This window comes from Anabrus simplex, chromosome 5, assembly GCF_040414725.1.
Source record: "Anabrus simplex isolate iqAnaSimp1 chromosome 5, ASM4041472v1, whole genome shotgun sequence".
NCBI classification, from domain to species: domain Eukaryota; kingdom Metazoa; phylum Arthropoda; class Insecta; order Orthoptera; family Tettigoniidae; genus Anabrus; species Anabrus simplex.
Genome location: NC_090269.1, coordinates 177,582,260 through 177,603,858, shown reverse-complemented (window position 1 = coordinate 177,603,858; position 21,599 = coordinate 177,582,260). Strand labels below are relative to the sequence as shown.

Sequence of the window (21,599 nt, the reverse complement as noted above, 5' to 3'; positions counted from 1 at the left end):
ACATCATCATTTTATCTATAACAGTTCATCTTTCCACCATTTTATATGTACATTATCACATCACATACACAGTTCATTCTTTTAATCTTATTTCCACAATGTAATTCTGTCTTAGGATTTCGGCATATCCATAAGTGTATCTTAGTTAGGCTGATGATGACCCATTTAGGGTCGAAACTAGTACCTTGCTAATATATTGTGATGTGTTTTTATATATACATTGCAATTACTGTACAAGTATTGAGTAGATGGAATAAACTTTGTATATTGTATGTATCATCAATGAAGGTAATAAAATGAGATGCTCTCGTGGTGCTTGTTAAATCATGCTGAAACGTTGTTGGACATTGTCAGGACAGCACGTGAAGATATGGTTAACACAGATACATTGTGTCTGGTATAAAATTTACAATTCATTGCGGTGCCCATCAAGTTATCCTTAATAAATTAGATAAAATTAAATTAATGAATTGAATGAGAGAATGTGTTAGTTAGATGGCATAGATTATATGAGACCTCTCAATACAGCTTGAGGTGTGTTTCCCACATCCTTCAGCCCCGCCTTAATTCCCCCCTCCCCCCCACACTAACCACCTACCCTCACCCCCCCCCCCCCTCCTTCAGGACCTTCCACCACCCCTCTCCATCCTTTTCATTTGAATCTCACAACACTTAGTCTGAAGCACACACAACAATAAGCCACACACCTTAAGCAGTATTGAGAGGTAAGTCAACCTATGCCATCTAACTGACACATTCTCTCATTCAATTCATTAATTTAATTTTATCTAATTTATTCAGGTTAACTTCATGGGCACTGCAATGAAGTACAAATGTTATACCAGACACAATGTATCTGTGTTAGTTAGCTACATCTTCATATGCTGTCCTGACATTGTCCAACAACATTTCAGCATGATTTAACAAGCACCATGAGAGCATCTCATTTTATTACCTTGACTGATGATGAAGCAACATCTAACAGTTCTCCGTCAGCTAATGGTTATTTACAGCGGTGTCCAATGGCTTGCATATGACTTCCACCACTCAAGTAGATTTGGTGATAAACTACAGGATCAACTTTTACCAGTTCCCATTTACTATTGAATTATTAATGATTAGATGCTCTATGTATATAAATTAATACTTGAAATATTCTCAATAATGAGCATACTCAAGAAGTTAGAACCTAGTTTATTTTCAAATTTAATCATAATTTCATCCCAGTTTTTTAATGTCAATTTGTATATATTTGTTTCATTTGTTTTATGTCAACTGTGTGCATGTACATTTGTTTAGTTATTAGATGTTTTACATTAAAGCTGAAGATGGCCAGCTCCGGCTGAAACTAGTTCCTAATTAATTAATGTAAGTTAGAATATTACATATTAACCTATGATAATGTCAATGTGAGAGAAGGTTCCAAATGCTATGATGAAATATGCTGGTTCCCCCTGCATTCAAAATACATAGAGCAAGCTCTCCTATCAACTTCCCTGACTCTCTTCCTCCGGGACAAGGCAATTCAATTCAGAATAATCTCAAAATGGGGGACAGGCATTAAAATCACCTAAGAGGAGGAAAGGATGTGGGAGCTGATCTATAAGGTCAATCACATTATTGTTGTTCAGAGGCTGGCCTGGTGAGAAATAAACATTACAAAATATATAAAATAAGAGTTTTGTCTGTACATTGCTCAGAATTTGAAAATAATGGTATTTCTGTATCGATCATGTCCATAGTAACAAGAAAATGTACTTTTTACTTTTCCGTAATTTCTGTCTGTCTGTCTGTCTGTCTGTCTGTCTGTATGTATGTATGTACACGCATCACGAGAAAACGGCTGAAGAGAATTTAATGAAAATCGGTATGTAAAGTCGGGGGATGAGCCACTACAATCTAGGCTATAAATAATTTTATTCACGCCGAGTGAAATGGTAGTTTAGGGGAAGGCCTTAAATTTAATTCTCGAATATTTATATTATTAGCGGTCCTATCGATAAATACTATATAACTAAAGTTATATATAATTCAATTTCCAATCATTTATGTCTTATACATTTTTACCGTACCGGCTCTGATAACACAGATATTAATGAATTTGTAGTTTTGTTGCTAAGTCCACATCAACGCCTAGCCACGAGAAAATGGGTTAACAGACTTTAATGAAAACCGCTATATAGAGTCGGGGAATAAAAAACTACAGTCTAGGCTGTAAATAATTTTATTCGCCCGAGATGAAATGGTAGTTTAGGGGAAGACGCCTAAAATTTAATTTTTAAATACCTTCGTTATGGCTCCTATAGAAAAGTACTACATAACAAAAGTTAGACAAGACAATTTCCGATCATTTATGTTTCATTCAGTTTTACTGTACCGACTATGATAAGAGTGGTATTTCAGAAGGCCTACAATATAGAAAGCGCATAACGCTGATCAACAATAACTTTACATTGACCATTGTTTGTTGTGATGTTCTTCGTTTCATATGGTCCCGCTCAACTCCGATAGTTGGGATTACTACTGCGTACCGAGTATAACAGCCCGACTGAACATTGCCGGGAAATAGCTGGGGAGTTGGAAAAACTTTCTTCTTTAGCATGCCATTCCTCTGGTTCATGTAGCCTCCGTGGCTCAGATGGCAGCGCGTCGGCCTCTCACCGCTGGTAACCGTGGTTCAAATCCCGGTCACTCCATGTGAGATTTGTGCTGGACAAAGTGGAGGTGGGACATGTTTTTCTCCGGGTACTCCGGTTTTCCCTGTCATCTTTCATTCCAGCAACACTCTCCAATATCATTTCATAGCATCTATCAGACATTAATGTATCACTGGGAGTGGCGACCCCATCGTACTAACAGCCTATATATATGCTTCATTTAATACATCCCTGACCCGGCCAATGACTGGAAAACAGGTTGTAGGTTTTCATTTTCATTTTCCTCTGGTTCATACATTTTCTGATACTGCAGGTACGTAACACACTGGTTCATCATAGTATTCCAGTTATTCGATCCCTACTTCGACGCGCTGTTTTGAATGAGCTGTATGCACACTTACGGCAGAGGCTCACTTAGTAGTAGTAGTAGTAGTAGTAGTAGTAGTAGTAGTAGTAGTAGTAGTAGTAGTAGTAGTATGACCTGGTCTAGAATTACTATTTAAGCCTATTTCAAATTATAGCACCACAATTCACTAAGCAACTCAAAAGTCAACCCTGAAAAGAGCAGTTTCTTAAGAAAAGCTTCTTCCTCTTCACTTTTATTAAATTCTACATTCATTTAATTCCAAATTAGCAGTGAAGAGGGGGCTTCTCCTCTGGCTTGGAGGAAAAAATTGCCACCAAATCAGATAGGTTTTTCCGTTGCGATTGTAGTGAATCGAGATTTTCCAACTCTTCGGGTACTCCTCGGAAACAGATTAGTAAAAAGGCATAGTTTTTGCCCTGGGACTCTCCACTATTCGCCTTCCCCCCACTCTCCCCTCCCCCCCGCAGAAAAAAGACGAAGAGTGTTCACGGATCAGAACTGTCTGCGACTTGGCCATTCCAGCTCTGGAATTCCAGCAGAGTACTGTTCGTTAAAAGTGAGGAAGTGTGTGGTCTTTCATTTGATGGAGTATTTCATATGAAAGTATTGCTTTTATCGCGCCATTCCTACTGACGTCATTGCAATGACCTATGTTCATTTCAGTTGGAAAAACCACTAAGACAGTCTTTCTGAGGATGTAAAATGGCTGGTGGAGAGTGAGTGTCTGCCATTATAATGAAAACTCCCCAACCTGGTGGTGACTGATGGTAGGCAAGCGGGCCTATCATTACAATGAAAATTCCCTAACACAGTCTTCATATGAGAAAAGACGTTTGGTGACTTCCCCGTCGCGGTTCTAGGGTAATGTTAAGAGCTATGCAATTTAATACAATCTTGCTCACAACGTGTACACTACCTAGCCTAGAATTCTGTATATAATGTAGAATTCCGTAGCGAAGCACGGGTACATCAGCTAGTTACAAAATATAGTTATCACAAGCAACGAAACACGTATCGCTACTGCCCCAAGCTTCGTTCTTAGGGGAACCACTTCTCTGTAGGTATCAGAATGAGAAAAGACACCAACGCCACTGGAAGCCCGTTTGGCATAATCCCATTCCTTCGAGTAGAGTCTAAAATTTCTCAAAACTGTATCATGATCTGGTCTAAGATTAGTGTCTTGAAAACAGACTATACTCACCATGAACCAAGTGACTGGCTGGTGCAGTTCAGTAAGATGCCGTTTGTAACCATTTCTACTGTAACGGTGGCAGTGGCATAGTGTGGACTTTTCTTTAGTTTGTTTTAAATTATAATGAGCGAGACACTTTTTAATCAAAACACTAATACCTCCCTCTGAGAATGGAGATGAACCCTCAACGTCCATCATCTTGTAACTAGATGAGGTCTCAGAAGGGTAGTGGACCCTGGAGTGTTTCTTTGATGCTTATCAGCAGCGCGAGGTGCTCTTACAAGGGCAGTGCGCAACTTTTGCAGCAGAAACTCCTGCTGGCAGTGACACAAACCTTCTGGATAGAGAGCATGTTTTCCCTTTCGTAGGAGTCTGGAAATGCTTCTTTCTTCCCTTCCTTTTGTTAAAGTTTGGACGGGCTGGGAGGAGATTCCAGTCCTCGTCGACTATGCCGCCAGCTTAGTAGCAGCTCTTGCCGACCTCTTGGGGGAGAGAGACTTGGCCTCCCTCTTCTGCTGTCCCGGTCTGACTTCGTCGGCTCAAGCTTGTTTGTGGCCAAAAGTTGGGTGGTCCCCACTTGCGGGTTCTTACTCTTTTAGGCGATGCTCACAGGAGCAACTGCCGCCTTGGGCACAGCAATCTTCATGGTGTTGCTGAAAGAAACTACAAACATGGTAGACTCTGCTATAAAGCTGAAGTCTAGTGGCTTGCCAGGTGTACTGATGATATCACATATAAGGTGCACTTCCTTGTAAGAAAGACACTACAATGTCTGTCTCTCCTAGATCATCTTCTCACTGAGATAGACAGGACAGTTTTTACCTCAAGGGACAATGAAGACCAAAGCAGTTAGTGCACTTGTTCGGAGGTGTACACTGCTCCATGCCATGAGCTCCTTTCCCACATGTACCACACAGACTGATTCGAATGAGATACCATGTGTCTGAATCTTTGGCAGCGATAGCATCGCATGGGAGGCGGGATGTACAACCTCATATAGCAATGATAGGTTGTTGCATTGACTTTCTCTGGTAATACACACAATCTGAAGGAGGCAATGAAAACACAGGAGGCAACATCCTCACCATTGACTTTGAGCATAACACACCAGACGTATGTCCTGCCAAAGTGGTTGCTTTATGTTCACTGTACATACCTTCAATGTGTCTACTGAAAGGATAAATTTTACCAGGTTGTAGTCATGCCCATTAGTTCTGGTAGCAACCAGGAACCTGGAAAAGCTGAATTCCATCATTTTAAGGTGTGCATGTTCCCACGGGGTTGCACCTTGTAGCAAATCAAAAGTAAAGTACTTGGGTGGGGGACCACCCTGGACAGATGGTGGTAATAATTGTCTTAAGAGCAACAGTAATCAGATGGGGAAAAAATGGAAAGGGTCCGACAATTCGAAAAATAAGCGAGGTGAAAATAAAATACTCCATACGCCTCGTGACCTAATACTACTGGTGTCAGGAAATGAACAAGAGTTGACCAAGGAAAGTCGGATAGGATAGATGAAAGAGAGGATCCTGGCACAAGTAAGTGGAAGCAATGCCAGGACTCAGCTAAGAGCCCCATGGTTGCCAACCCACGCTCGCAAGTTCAGAGCCACTGGGACCATTTTTAATTCCCTCTTATGACAGGCAGGGGATACCATGGATGTAAATGTACAGACCCCGTCTACAGGAGGAAACCCTGCCTAAAAGATCCTCCTCAAATGCCACGCAATCTGATCAGAGGGCTTTGTAGCCAGACCATGCAGCCATGGCAATACCAACCTGGTATGTAGGTATTCATTCACATAAATTCTGACCGTTGTACTTAAACCTCTCCCACCCATAGGGGTTCCAATTCACAATTCCAATGCCAGAATCCATTTGCACACTGAAGTAGCCCTTTCCAGTTGCGTCTTACAACAGGCAGGGTATACTGTGGATGTATTCTGCCACCCCCACCCACAGAGAGTGCTTTCGCAAAGGTACATTATACTTCTCATGTGATCAGTCATCATTTGTAGTCACCTCCAAGAGAAGAGATACCACATAATGGATTTCAGTGTCACTCCGTAGACTGATGTGACATCATTCCTTCGAACGGGATTCTTTCATTCAACACTGTTCATGTCTTTCGGGAGTGGAGGTAAATGGAGCTGGCTAATATTAACAGTAGAATTCCTGCCTAAAGGATCCACTCTATGAAAATAACTAGGACCTAGTAAGGCAACCATTGATCCATGCCAAATAACTCTTTCATTGTTCAACCTTAAATTTTAAACCATGCAACTGTTCAAAGTAAAATTTAAAATTCACACAACCTCATTAGTATAATGACCCTGTCATTTACATTATGCTCTCTCTTTCATGCTTTTATGTATATCCTAGCTGAAGAACATACTTACAACGTTTCTTACTCTCTGCCCCTCACAAAATGATAGTCCTTATCCATCTTCCCAGTATTAAAATTGTGAGACACTAGATATGCCACAGGAATTAATCGAATTCTACGTCCCAGAGAAGAAGCAACAAACCTTGTTTGGTGAGTAGGCGAGCTGAACTGTCGGAGCGTGCCAGCACAGATACAGGATAACCACCAAAGCTGTAGGATTTAGAGACAGAGAGGCGTAGTGAGTTGGCCTTAAGAGTATCTCGTCCTTCAAATGATTCCACTTTGAGCAAACGTGCCGGTCTGGAATGGAAGACCTCACTTTAAAGGAGTAAATCTACAGATTATTACAAAATTCTCAAAGAAATTTTATAAAGTGAGCACAACATTGCTCATACATACTGGAAAATGCATGGGAAAAATAACATATGGTATAATATAATAATGAATACAATATAAAATCTTTTTAAAACTGTACAATATGGTTATTTGTTGTACTATTAGCTAATATATGTTAGTATGGAAACACAACAAACCATCAGATGGTCTTCATATGTACTTAGTTCATGAGGCTGTTTGCCATAATGTCCAAAGTCTCTCACAAGAAACAACAAAACATCCATCAGCTGATAAGAAGATTTCACATGTAATCTTCAACAAGGTAACAATCAAAATATGCAGTGCTACTGTTATCCATTTTCTGCAGTTACAAAATATGGACAGAAGAAGACTGATTTCAAATACAAAAGCATTACAAAAGTGATCAATGTCAAAGTTATTAGGTGTATTATACAGTGTACACAATGACATGCCAAAATGTGTAATAGATGGATTCTTTGGAGAATTGCACATTTAATGACTGAGGCGTATAGTTTCAAACAACACCAAGTCCATCTTTTGCACGTTCTGATGTTTTATACAACGAGAACTAAAGTGGGTTTCAAATCCGGCCAGATCACATTTAAAATTACAGCAAAGAATGACGTTCCATGTCAAAGTCGGCCAAGTCCCTGTTATCCCGCACGAGCCAATAACCCTGCGCGCTCCAGTCACGGGGTGTGTTTTGGTAAAACAGTTGACTGAAGTTTGTTCGAGTCACATGTGGTGGTTTTGTTTGCATGTATTTTTATAAACATTTTATAAATAATACATATAATTAATTGGTCGTTTTTAATAGTATTCATATTCGCTGTGCAATAAAATGGAGGAAAAAAATAAACACCATTCCAGAAAGCAGCAATATGATCCTTCCACCTGAAAGCGCATGAGGGAAAACAGCTGAGATGAGTACAATCAACGTGTTGTTAGTGGTGATTCAATCAAGACTCGGTGATGTGTTTTGAAGGCACAATGGTATTGAATAGGTATAATATGAAGAATATACATTGAAGTAAGTATATGAATCCACATATTTGCAAAATATACACAATATAAATGTAAATTAGCCTCTACAATGGTTACAATGTTAGGTAATTTTACACAAACATAATGTTTAAAATAATAATCTTTAAAGAATTTTCACTAAATCTTATATCATTTTTAATCATATTTGTTCCAAATAAAGTCAAGATGACCACAGCTGGAAAATAGGCCTAATCTAGATTTCTATTTTCCTTACCTATTCCGCGATGTCTTTACCACAGTACCCAACCTGTAATCACTAAGGAACAAAAAAGTGAAGGCTACTGAAAATGAAAGATATAAAAGACTTTCTAGTGCATACTATGCACATCCCGTTAAAGCTAAACAAGGTGGTTTTATTCTAAGGTACTGTCGCATAAGCATACGCAAAGGACGGCGAAGCAGAAGTAATGCATATTAGGCCAAATTTTCTAATCTAATTTTCAAAGATGGCCAAGTCCTCGTAGGTAAGTTTCAAAAATGGCCAAGTCCCATAGTTAGTTTCAAACATGGTCAAGTCCAAATTTTAAATACATTTTTCAATTCATGTAATATATTTAGACTGTAAAAATTGCATGGTAATGAATTAGAAGCCTCTGTTAAGCAACATAAAGAATAAGGTGTCTGAATATATATGAATTAATATCCTAAACGAGTTTTTTGCTTCTCCTGAAAAACACAGCTCAACGGACTTGGCCATGTTTGAAACTATACGCCTCATGTAATAACTCGTATGTGCCCACTGTCGACATTTGTCGACGTTAATATCTGAATATTGTCGATCTTATATCGGTAAACCTGAATAATATTTTTGAGGTGCATTGTTTACAGTTCATAATTTGATACTTAGTGAAGAGCACGAAAAGAAGAATCACTCGTTTTCGCGCCTTATATCGTGGCTGTATATGAAATATCATTCCGTATACACTCAAGAGGATGACGGTTCCGTCGCGGTGAGTAATTTTTTCTTATAATATTGTTACAGTTGAAAGTAAGATCGGACTGTTGTGGTAAACGTAATAACGAAACGTGCCTTTAACAGATTTTGAATTCATTTATGGCTGATTTATAGTTGCTTTTGTCTAGCAGAGCAAAAAATGTCCACGTCGACATATGTCGACAGTGGGCGCGAATGGGACTGCCTCAACACTGATATACAATTTTCATTTATTCTTCTCAGAGTAACCGTCGAGCAGATCGTAATCATCTTAGAGGAATCACGAAACATTCTAGATGCTAATATATACATAGAACAACCTGAAAATGCTTTCCATAGTGATGGGGATAGCGAAGATGATGAGTCTTGCGGAGATATTTACAGACTGTCTGGTAATCATCTCCGGGCTGATGCTGAACTAGTGTGTACAAAAATAAGTGAAAATGGTACAATGGTAATGCTGAAATGAAATACATAACAGTAATTCAGCCAGCATGTATAATTCTGCATAATATGCACATGGGAAGCGTTTATCAATTGGATCAAAATGTATCTTGTTACCGCATCAGCATCAAAAACAAGAAATGGTACTGGCCTCTAATTGTGTTCCTTCTGAACGTCTCCATGGACAATGCATGGCAACTTTACCGTTTGACCCCAATTTAGACCTTTGCGGACGATACATTAATAATTTTAGACGAACGTGTTAGGGACGCAACGGCTACTCTAGATGTACTTAATAACATTGACCCACAGATTACTTTGGAGTCAGAAAGTAATGAATCAATTAATTTTCTTGACTTAAAAATCAACAGATCGGATTCATTTTTTGCTTATAGTATTTTTAGAAAGCCTACACAAACGGCAGTCACGATTAGACAAGACTCAGAACACCCACAGAGTCAAAATCTCTACATACAATAGTTTAGTAGAACGGGCTTTTAGGATCCCCATGACAAAAGCTAATTTGAATAAAGAACTCAATACAATCCGTTCAATGGCTAAGGTTAATGGTTTTAGTGAATGCTTTATTGAACGTATCATCAAGTAGTTCAGGTACCGTTTACAAACCAATTTTCCCAAAGACAAACCTAATCAAAAGGCGTTTGCAATATTTACTTATAATAAGGATATTTATAAGTTTACTAATATTTTCAAGAAACATAATGTTAAGGTTTCGTTTCGTACTGATAATAATAATAATAATAATAATAATAATAATAATAATAATAATAATAATAATAATAATAATAATAATACAGTTGTATTGCACAATTCAGCCTCAGTTAATAGATCGAACCCATATTCCAAATCGGGTGTGTATAGATTTAAATGTAACGACTGTGGGTGCACATATCTAGGTCAAACAGGACGAAGTTTTAAAATTAGATACACGGAACATACTAATGCCATAAAATATAACAGATTTTCCGCAGTAGGCCAGCATTTACATGATCTAAAGCATAAATTCACATCTATAGAACAGGACATTGAGAGCTCAGGAAAAGGAAGTTTGCTGGATGTTACGGAGGGTTGCTATATACACCTGGATCAGTATTTTAATCCAAACCTTAATTTAAATGAAATTTCTGAAAAATCAAATATTCTTTTTGATTTCCTTATTGAGTTTTTTAAAAAGATACATATCCCGGTCAATAGGACGGTGTTTCATATTGCGCATAATAGCTTTACTAGTTGCTTTTCACAACCATCCCCTCCGGAGCTCCAACAAGTTGCCGCTCCTCCCACTTTCGCCTATTTCCCCCCTTCGGTCCCAACCAACCTTGGACACTTGATTACTATCACAACACTGCTCGCTAGGTTTCATTGTGCTTCGCATGGACAGCGATCTTTTGAGGCGAGTCACGTAAAAACGTTTACGTTATAAGACATAATTTTATATATTGCCTCTTCAGTTAAGTGACAGTTTATTACATTCCTATTATTTCAGGTCCGCATTGAACTGGGAACGTTGTACTTGTTAACATCTTAAAGGACCGATTGCTCGTTTCCACCTCACTAGGATAGCTCCATTAAAGCGACTGAAGATTTTATTGAAGTATTTTAATACGATTCTACGTCACATTTTAAGAAGTGTGATAAATTAAGCTAATGTTTCTTCAAGACTATTTTATTTTTAAGTTGTTGTTCTTTTAAATCCACGTTATTTTATTAGTGAGCTAACCGGTTTGCATATGTTTTTATTTAAGATTTATGACTTGCAAGTCTTGGACTTGTAGAAAATATGGACTTTGAGACAGTATAATCGTAACACAGTTTTAGCTTGTTAATATGGTTTTAAATTGTGTTCAATTTGAAGTAGATAAACTTATGTGATTGCCAATTTTTTCAAGAACCTGTATCAGCTGATGATGACGCAAATGGGCGTTGAAACTAGTTCTGATCGAAATATATGTCGTAATTTCATCTAAACAACAGTTTTTATGTATTGAATAAGGTGGATCCAAATTATAATAGAAGTTGTAATACGGGCATATATTCATAAGGTTGACTACAGGAACATTTAAAAGACCCGCTTTACTTTTTGGCCAATGACAAAATTCTGGTGACTTCCAGACCTTCTCCAGATGTACCAGCTTTGAACCTGTAAATATGAAATCTGGCTATCTTTCTAATGAATACCAGTAATAAATAAAATATTCTAATTACAGAACCTCAAATGTGGGAGTTCTAAAAGATCTTCCTAGTGATTATTTACAATAATTTTAAGAAATTAAGTTATCAATTTCTAGCAATTTACCCCAGCTGGACTGCTACTGGCCAGAGTTACACCACGCCAGTAGCGACGCTAAGAAACCTGTGAAACGTAGAAGACAGAAATCTATTGATATCTTACTCATCTATTAGAAATTCGTGATAAGATTACGAAGAGTGAGATTACATTATCAGACCGTTCTGTGATTAAAAGTTAAACATCCAGGTCGGCCTCCAAATACAGATTTAAGAAAACCACCACTCCTCTCGCGAGGTTGATCTCTGATGAACAGGAAGAAGAGGGTAGAATGACATAAATATGACGGACCACAGCAACTAGACACACAAGTGAACAGAGCAGAAGATGGAACATCCGCTGCTCAGTGCCAATTTATCTGCGCCTAACTTTAGCTAGTTACAGTATTTAACTCGAATACTTTCAGTTCAAATTGGTGATATAAACATTGATCAGTTCAGTTTGACTGTTAGGATGATTCTTATAACATAGGAAGTAATTGGAAATAGTATCAATTATCAGCAGATGTCAGTACCATTTGTAAGAAGGCAATGTGCCTTGCCTGCACTTCTAATGTTTCAGACGGTGAGACTCTGAGCGGACGTGGACTCCAACCACAACTTGTTGATTATGAAATGCCATCTGAAGTTGAAGAAATTGAAGAAAGATAAGAATGCAAGGAGATGGGATCTAGACAAGTTGAAAGAAAGAGTGTGAGAGATTGTTTCACGGAACATGTTGCACAAGGACTAAATCAAAAGGCTGAAGGAAACACAATTGAGGAAGAGTGCATATTCATGAAAAATGAAGTCAGTAGGGCTGCTGAAGAAATGTTGGGAACGAAGAAAAGATAAACTAAGAATCAGCGGATAACTCACAAGATACTAGACCTGATTGATGAACGATGAAAATACAAGAATTTCAGAAATGAAGATGGCAGAAAAGAATACAGGCGATCAAAGAATGAAGTGGATAGAAAGTGCAAGGTACGTAAGGAAGAATGGCTGAAGGAGAAGTGCAAGGATGTCGGAAGGTTGTATGGTACTAAGAAAGGTAGATGCTGCTTACAGAAAATCAAGGAAACCCTTGGAGGAGAAAGGAAATCTAGGTGTATGAATATTAAGAGCACAGATGGAAAGCCACTTCTAGGGAAAGAAGACAAAGCATAAAGATGGCAAGAACATATCCAACAGTTGTATCAAGGTGAAGATGTAGATGATTTTGTTCTGAAACAAGAAGAAGGCTGTTGATGCTGATGAAATGGAAGACCCAATTTTGAGGCCAGAGTTTGACAGAGCTGTCAGAGCCCTAAAAACGACCAAGGCACCTGTAATTGATGACATTCTCTCTGAATTACCGACTGCCTTAGGAGAAACCAGTATGACAAGGTTACTCTATTTAGCATGTAAGATGTATGAGACTGAAGAACTGTTATCTGATTTTTGGCAGAATATTGTTACACCTATTCCCAATATAGCCGGTGCTGACAAGTGTGAAAACTAGCACACCATTAGCTTAGTATCTCATATCTGAAAAATTTTAACACGTATTATTTACAGAAGAATGGAAAGACAAGTTGAAGCTCAGTTGGGAGAAGATCAATTTGGCTTCAAAAGAAATGCAGGAATATGTGAAGCAATCCTGACTTGACATCTGATCTTAGAGGATCGTATTAAGAAGGACAAACCCACATACATGGCATTCGTAGATCTAGAAAAGGCATTCCATAATGTTGATTGTACTAAGCTATTTAAGATTCTGAAGGTGACTGGGATCAGATACCGAGAATGAAGAATCATGTACAATCTGTATAAAAATTAGTCTGCAGTGATAAGAATCAAGGGCTTTGAAAAAGAAGCAGCAATCCAGAAAGGAGTGAGGCAAGGCTGCAGTTTGTCCCCCCTCTTTTCCAATGTTTACATAGAACAGGCAATAAAGGAAATCAAAGAGGAATTTGGAATCACAATCCAAGGAAAGGAAATAAAACCTTGAGATTTGCTGATGACATTGTTATTTTATTTAAGACTGCAGAAGATCTTGAGAAGCTGCTGAATGGTATGGACGAAGCCTTGGGTAAGTAGTAAAAGATGAAAATGAATCAGTCCAATACAAAAGTAATGTAGTGCAGTTGAACGAAGGCTGGTGATGCAGGAAATATTAAATTAGGAAATGAAGTCTTAAAGGAAGTAGATGAATATTGTTACTTGGGTAGTAAAATAACTAACGATGGCAGAAGTAAGGAGGACATAAAATGGAGGCTAGCACAAGCAAGGAAGAGAGCTCTCTTAAGAAAACAAATTTGCTAACTTCAGTGATATACGAATTAGAAAGATGTTTCTGAAGACTTTCATTTGGAGCGTGGCATTGTATGGCAGTGAAACATGGTCAATAACTGAATCCGAAAGAAAGAGAATAGAAGCTTTTGAAATGTGGAGCTTGAAAGAATGCTGAAGGTCAGATGGATAGATCGAATCACAAATGAAGAGACACCGAATCAAATTGGTGAGAGGAAATCGATTTGGCTAAATTTGATGAGAAGAAGGGTCAGAACGATATGACACATCAGTTGTTCAGTTGGTTTTTGAAGGAAGTGTACGCAGTAAGAATAGTAGGGGTAGACCAAGGTATAAATATGACAAGCACATTAGAGCGGATGCAGGATGCAACAGTTACATAGAAATGAAAAGGTTAGCACAGGGTAGAGTGGCATGGAGGACTGCATCAAACCAGTCAATGGATTGACGACTCAAACAACAAGACTTCGTCACATGTGGAGGAAACCAAGTCAGTGCAGCGAACCCTAGACGACCTATACAATGATTTCCAGAGGTGCCGTGTTTGATACTCGCGAAGTGTGTCCGGTCGCATAGTACGATACTTCGGCGCTACTATCAATAGTTCCTAGAGCGGGCAGGAACGAAGGGAGTGTCAGTGAAGGTGTAGATGTTCTTGGGCACCTAGGGGTCAGAATATGTATATATTCCAGTATAAAAATTAGTTTAAGATGTGTGTAATGTATCAGTGCATAGGATTATTTGAGCTCCATTTCCTGATGGCCTACACCATGTCACAATAAGACTGATAGGGGCATGTAGCCCTTTGTCCATCCAGTGCTAGAAGTCTACACAGTGATGAGTACCATATTTTGATTAATCCTGTGGTAATGTTACTGCAATAAAATGGGGAAATAAATAGATTAATAATGGTTACTTAATGTAACACATGCACCAATTCTCGGTTCCATGATCTAATTAAGATGAGACAGAGGGACATAATTATAATAACAGTAAAAGATTTTTGCTGTACATAAATTTCATACGGGTCATATAATTTAAATGATGTTTGTTTGTTTTATATAAATTTGCTTTGGGTTTATTAATTTGTTTATTGTTTCTCAACGTGTTACGCTCTCCCAGGTATTTGAATGAATTTCTTGACCACTTTGGTCAATGTTATATTGTAGTATTAGAAAATAGGCATGTTGTTACATTAAATCCAGAGTTATGAAAGTGCCCGGCCCGAGTATTTAAATGAGTGGTTTACGTACGGAAGGTCGGATAATAATTATACTGAAATGCCGAGACTTTGCAGGTAGTTAAAATGGATTAAATTATCGGGATTAAAAATACAATATTAAAATTTAAACAGTGTTAAATTTTGAACATTACATGAATAAAATACAAAAAAAAAAAAAAAAAAACCCTAAGAATTACTAATGACATACTAAAATTTTGACTGGATTCCCAATGATGTTCTATAATAAATTATAAATAATGGTGCAAACTTATTATTTAAACTGCGGTTCTAATGAATTATAAATAAAGGTCTAAATTATATTGTGCTAGGGAGTATTAAGTTACACCCCGACGATCATTTGTGGAGACTAACCTCAGACAAGTGTAAAGGGGGAAATTAGGAATAACCAGTAGTTAACGAATGAATGGATCCTACTGCGTCGTCGATAATCAGTCGTGAACTCTGTGAATGATAGTTGAGTCATATTACTCTAATAGATGAGGAGGAGAGAGATGACTGCATCAGGGATTATAAGAAGAAACTACAACGAAATATACTGTATACTGTAGTGAAGCTACAATGAGATATATAATGAATGTACGAGAAACACAGTGATTGTTAGTGTCCAGGTATTAAAAAATGGAATTATCAGCCCATGGAACATAGGCAGATTAAGACTAGGTTACGGAGAGTGCAGGGATCGCACCCCGTTATAGTACGCATGAGAAGGATAGGCTGCATGTTAGTTATTTGAAGTATTACGACCCCAAGATCTGAGAGGTTGACAGTCCGCATGAGTGACAGTAAGATGGAATGACAGATCATGACATATTAAACAAATTTAGAATGGTTCAATAATAATAATAATAATAATAATAATAATAATAATAATAATAATAATAATAATAATAATAGTAATAATAATAATAAATATTGTATACCAGTAATAATGACTATGGTTCATGGTGTAGTTAACTGTAGTCACGTCTTAGTTCATGAACCAAAGGCAACGGCTCAGTGGTCTAGTAAGTGGTCCTAAGAGTCGGGATATCAGTAATGGGATGGGAGTGGGCATCTCCAACATATTCTGAGTCATGGCCCCCCTTGTGCTCAGATGGCTAGGACCATGCAATCCACAGGTGGTGCCTAACCCGTTACAGGAGAGATCCTCACTTGGACTATGTGTAAGTAGGTTAGCATCCTGCTTCATGAATTTACCGAGTTCACAGCATTTTGAGCAAACCTCGGACTCCCACTTGATAGACAAGGGACTCCTTGGAAAGAACATGGCGACCAAAATGGAATTTGATCGGGAGCTATCAATATTAATGGGGCTTATGTAAGAAAGAAAGTATGAGGGGCATCCTATATTGTTTTACACTTTATTTTTCGTACGTCTGGGTATGGTTCAGACTTTACTTTTGAAGGTGGTGACGCGTAACTAGTGTCTTGTTCCAACATTTGGTAACATCACACGCACAGGCGCCAACGAATGCACTCGTCATAGCGATTTCATAACAACGTCAGTGTAGGAGCAGACAAAATGGAAAGCAAACATCAGGGACAGCACTATTCAAGTTGCTTTCCATGGAAAGGAGGCGTGACCACTGCAGAAATTCATCGGTGCTTGGTGGCAGCCTGTGGAGAACACGTGCCATCATGGAAAACAGTTTAGAACAGGTGGAAGATTGGAAAACAGTGCGCACGTTGGTGGACAAGGGAACCAGCTCTGGAAGGAATGTGACAGTGTCAACACTAGCAAACATTGCCCAAGTCGAACACGCCATCCAAGGAAACAAGTGCATCACACTTACGGAAATGGAGGCAGCCACGGGAATTAGCTGAAAAACCCTTCAGCGGATCATCCACGGCCACTTACAGTTGGGGAAGGTGTCATCCAAATGGGTGACTAGACTCTTGTCTGCAGACGAAGAGCAGAGATGTGTGGACGTGTGCAGAGAACATTTGCAATGCCATGATCAAGATTCAGCCAACTTCATGGCTAGGCTTGTGACTGGTGATGAGACATGGCTCCATTACCACGAGCCACAAACGAAATAACAATCGATGCAATGGAAGCATAGGGGCAGTTCACAACCACCATACTATCCCAACTTGGCACCAAGTGATTATCACCTGTTCGGGAACATGAAGAAACCTCTGCGTGATCACCGTTTTGCAAATTTTGCAGAACTAGACACAGCTGTCAAGGCATTGGTACGCAGCACTCCGAAAGAATGGTTTCAGGAAGGTATGGAGAGAATGACACATCGATGGCAAAAGTGCATACAGTTACAAAGAGATTATGTTGAGAAGGTGGACGTAACAACTGATGTGTAAAGTACTTCATTTGGGTAGAAAAAAATAAAGTTTAAAACAAAATAGTACACCCTTCATAGAACTGGGTGAGTCAGCAGAGGATGCATCTGGATGTGCTAGGAGTAAGTGATATTTGGGTAAGAGGAGATAATGAGGAAGAGATAGGAGATCATTAAGTGTACTTCATCATCATCATCATCATCATCATCATCATCATCCTTGTACAGTTCCAGTTTCCTGGGTACTGTTAATGAGCCCCCTCCACTTCTTCCTGTCCATGTACAACTTGTCATGGAGATCATCATCCACTGTCCATCCTCTAGCAACTAGATCAAACTTGATCATGTCCACCCATCAAGTTTGAGATCTTCCTGCAGGTCTTTTCCCCTCCACCTGTCTTTCCAAATTTATTCTGGCTGTTCTTGTAGGTTCCACCCTCATCACACACCCGTACCACCGTAGTCTGGATGTGCCGATTCTGTCTAATAGCGATATCTTTATTCTGGCTTCTGGTGATAGACATAAAGCTGAAAATTACAGGCCAGTCAGTTTGACATGTGTTGCATGTAAGCTTTGGGAAGGCATTCTTTCCGATTATATTAGACATGTTTAAGAAAGAAGGCAGTTCGGTTTTTAGACAGGTTATTCCCCTGAAGCTCAACTTGTAGGATTCCAGCAAGATATAGCAGGAGGTCAAATGGACTGTATCGCGATTGACCTGTCTAAAGCATTTGATAGGGTGGATCATGGGAGACTACTGGCAAAAATAAGCACAAAGGGATTAGACAAAAGAGTGACAATGGGTTGCTATATTTCTAGAAAATAGATCTCAGAGAATTAGAGTAGGCGAAGCCCTATCTGACCATGTAATAATTAAGAGGGGAATTCCTCAAGGCAGTATTAGTGGATCTTTATGTTTCTTTATATGTATATATGATATGAGTGAACAAGTGGAATCAGAGATACCGCTTTTTGGGAATGATGTTACTCTGTACAGAGTAATAAATAAGTTGACCAACTGTAATGCGATTTCAATAATGTTGTGAAATGGACAGCAGGTAATGGTATGTTGATAAACAGGGTTAAAAGTCACGTTGTGAGTTTCACAAATAGGATATATCCTCTCAGTTTTAATTACTGCATCATTATAAGTATCTAGGTGTTAATATAAGGAAAGATCTTCACTGGGGTAATCACATAAATGGGATTGTAAATAAAGGGTACAGATCTCTGCACATGGTTATGAGGGTGGTTAGGGGTTGTAGTAAGCATGTAAAGGAGTGTGCATATATGTCTCTGGTAAGACCCCCAACTAGAGTATGGTTCCAGTGTATGGGACCTTCACCAGGATTACCTGATTCAAAAACTGGAAAGAATCCAAAGAAAAGCAACTCGATTTGTTCCGGGTGATTTCCAACAAAAGAGTAGCGTTACAAAAATGTTGCAAAGTTTGGGCTGGGAAGAATTGGGAGAAAGAAGAGGAGCTGCTCGACTAAGTGGTATGTAATACCAATATAAATGGTCCGTTATTGGACATTATAAATTTTCCAGCTAACTCATTCCTGGTTGCCAGCATTTCGCCCCCATGTGCTAGGTTGAGCTCATCAGTTGGTACCTAGCACACCCACCAAGACGCTGGCTTGTACATACCGTGGAGGCCACTCCGTAGGATACTTGGAGCCAACGGCAGTGCCAACGCACTATAAGAGACTTCGTCTCTTTAACAAAAAATTAATGCCTGCTTGGCCATCAGATGATATAGATGCTGACTCCCATAGGGAACCTCAAATATTTCAGATGTTGATTCCCAGAGGGTCCAGGTCCGATGTTATATAGCAATATCAACAAAAAGATTTTGTCGAGGCCGGGACACCTGATGTTGGGCGATTGAATAAGGTTGATCTTCGAATTAGTCTCAGCTCAACAGGGTGGTGAGTCTTCAAAGAAAGGAAAGAAAAACTAAGTTAGTGAAATGGAAGTCTAAATGGAGTCGCGGCCAAGGATGATAGGATATGAGACTCACCTTGTTTAGCATGCTGAGTGTGTGGTGTAAGAAGAGTTGTGGACAAGTGAGATGGGTGTGACTGAGTAGCGAAGTTAGAGTGAGAGTGGCGGAAAGGGGGGGAGGGGGGAGGGGGAGGGGAAATGGAGAGGAGAGGGGTAGGGAGGCGGAGTTCAAGGCGGGTCAGGAGGGCGGAGTGGCAGTGGTGTGGGCCGTAAAAGAGTACTGTGGAGAGCGTGAAAGATCGATTTTCCTCCCGTGGTTTTTATACCTCTAAAGTCGAAAAGAATGTTGGATTTTTCTGAGATTTTGTTAAGATTTAAGTTAGGGTTAAAAAATTGGTCTAGGTGAATAAAACAGTTCTCCGTAACGTCGAGTAAAGGGCCTTTATTTATGTTCTTGAGAATTTCTAGGTCTTGTTCTATGGTAGTAAAATTATGCTTTAAGTCATGTATATGTTGGCCTATTGCGGAAAATCTATTATATCTGATGGCATTAACGTGTTCTAAATATCTAACTTTGAAGCTGCGCCCGGTCTGTCCGATGTATGAGGAAAAACAGTTATTGCGTTGAAAACGGTAAACGCCTGACATTGCGTAAATGTCAGACCTGTTAACTGATTTGGAATTGTGAACTATATCTATGTTTCTATTGCTGGTTCTGTAAGAAATTTTAATATTATGTTTCTTGAAAATATTTGTTACACTGTGTATGTTTTCGTTAAAGGTGAATGTGGCGAATAGGGCAGGGTTATGTCTTTCTTTGGTTAATGTTGTCTTCAGTCTATGTTTACATTTGTTAATGATGCGTTCTATGAATGAGGTGTTATAACCGTTGAATTTAGCAATGGCACGAATGGTGTTCAATTCCTTCTTTAGGTTTTCCTTGGAGAACGGTATTTTTAGTGCACGGTCTACTATCCTATAGTAAGTGGCGCATTTATGTGCGTGTGGATGTGTAGAGTCATTTCTGATAGTAGTCGCTGTTTGGGTTGGTTTTCTGTAGATACTGTATTCTAAAGAAGAAGGATGTCGTTTAATTGTAAGGTCCAAAAAATTGATCGAGTAATTGGACTCGGATTCTAATGTGAATTTTATATTAGAATCGAGCTTGTTTAAGTTATTAAGAGTGGTAGCTGCATTAACCGTTCTGTCATCTAGAATAACCAGAGTATCATCAACATACCTAGACCAGAAGTGTATATTTGAAAAAGTGTTATTGGTATTAATTGCAGTGTCTTCTAGGAAATCTATGTAAATTTCAGCCAAAATTCCTGAGGCCAGCGACCCCATAGCCAGTCCATCTTGTTGGTAAATGCATCTGTCAAATGCGAAATAGTTGTTATGTATTACGAGTTTTAGGACCTGCATAAAGTCTTGGATCTCTAGTTTACTTAGCCCACTATACGTTTTTAGGTTTTTTTGTATTATGGGAAGGAGTTTTTTGGTGTTGATACTGGGATACATATTATTAATATCGAATGAGTGAAGGGTGTGAAATGGTAGTATTTCAAATTTATTCAGTTTTTCGATTAGTTCGATGGTGTTTTTTACGGATTTTTTCGACTGAAATTTATAGTTTTTACTAAGAAATTTTTGTATGAATTGGGCCAATTTATATAATGGGCTAGGTCTATAGTTAATGATGGGGCGTATGGGGACGCCGGTCTTGTGGATTTTGGGGAGAGCTTTAGCGGTAGGCAGGCCGGGATTCATATTAATTAATCTCGCACCGGGCGAGTTGGCCGTGCGCGTAGAGGCGCGCGGCTGTGAGCTTGCATCCGGGAGATAGTAGGTTCGAATCCCACTATCGGCAGCCCTGAAGATGGTTTTCCGTGGTTTCCCATTTTCACACCAGGCAAATGCTGGGGCTGTACCTTAATTAAGGCCACGGCCGCTTCCTTCCAAATCCTAGGCCTTTCCTATCCCATCGTCGCCATAAGACCTATCTGTGTCGGTGCGACGTAAAGCCCCTAGCAAAAAAAAAAAAAAATTAATCTCGTTTTTTCTCGTTCTGTAAAAAGGAATGATGTATTTTTTAAAGTTTGTTTTAGGAGACATTGGATTTGCTGTGTCGGATCTTTTTTGACTAAAGA

The 21,599-nt window shown here is 38.9% G+C and overlaps 1 protein-coding gene across 7 annotated transcripts in view; it reads right to left on the bottom strand.

Moving 5' to 3' along the window:
- The window catches only part of enc (encore), a 1,357,661-nt gene that overhangs the window by 674,184 nt on the left and 661,878 nt on the right, over positions 1-21,599 (bottom strand). For all 7 annotated transcript variants that reach the window (XM_067147181.2, XM_067147182.2, XM_067147187.2 and 4 more), the window contains one exon: positions 6,744-6,901. In XM_067147181.2, the coding sequence (XP_067003282.2) occupies positions 6,744-6,901 (158 nt within the window). The remainder of the gene's footprint in view (positions 1-6,743; positions 6,902-21,599) is intronic.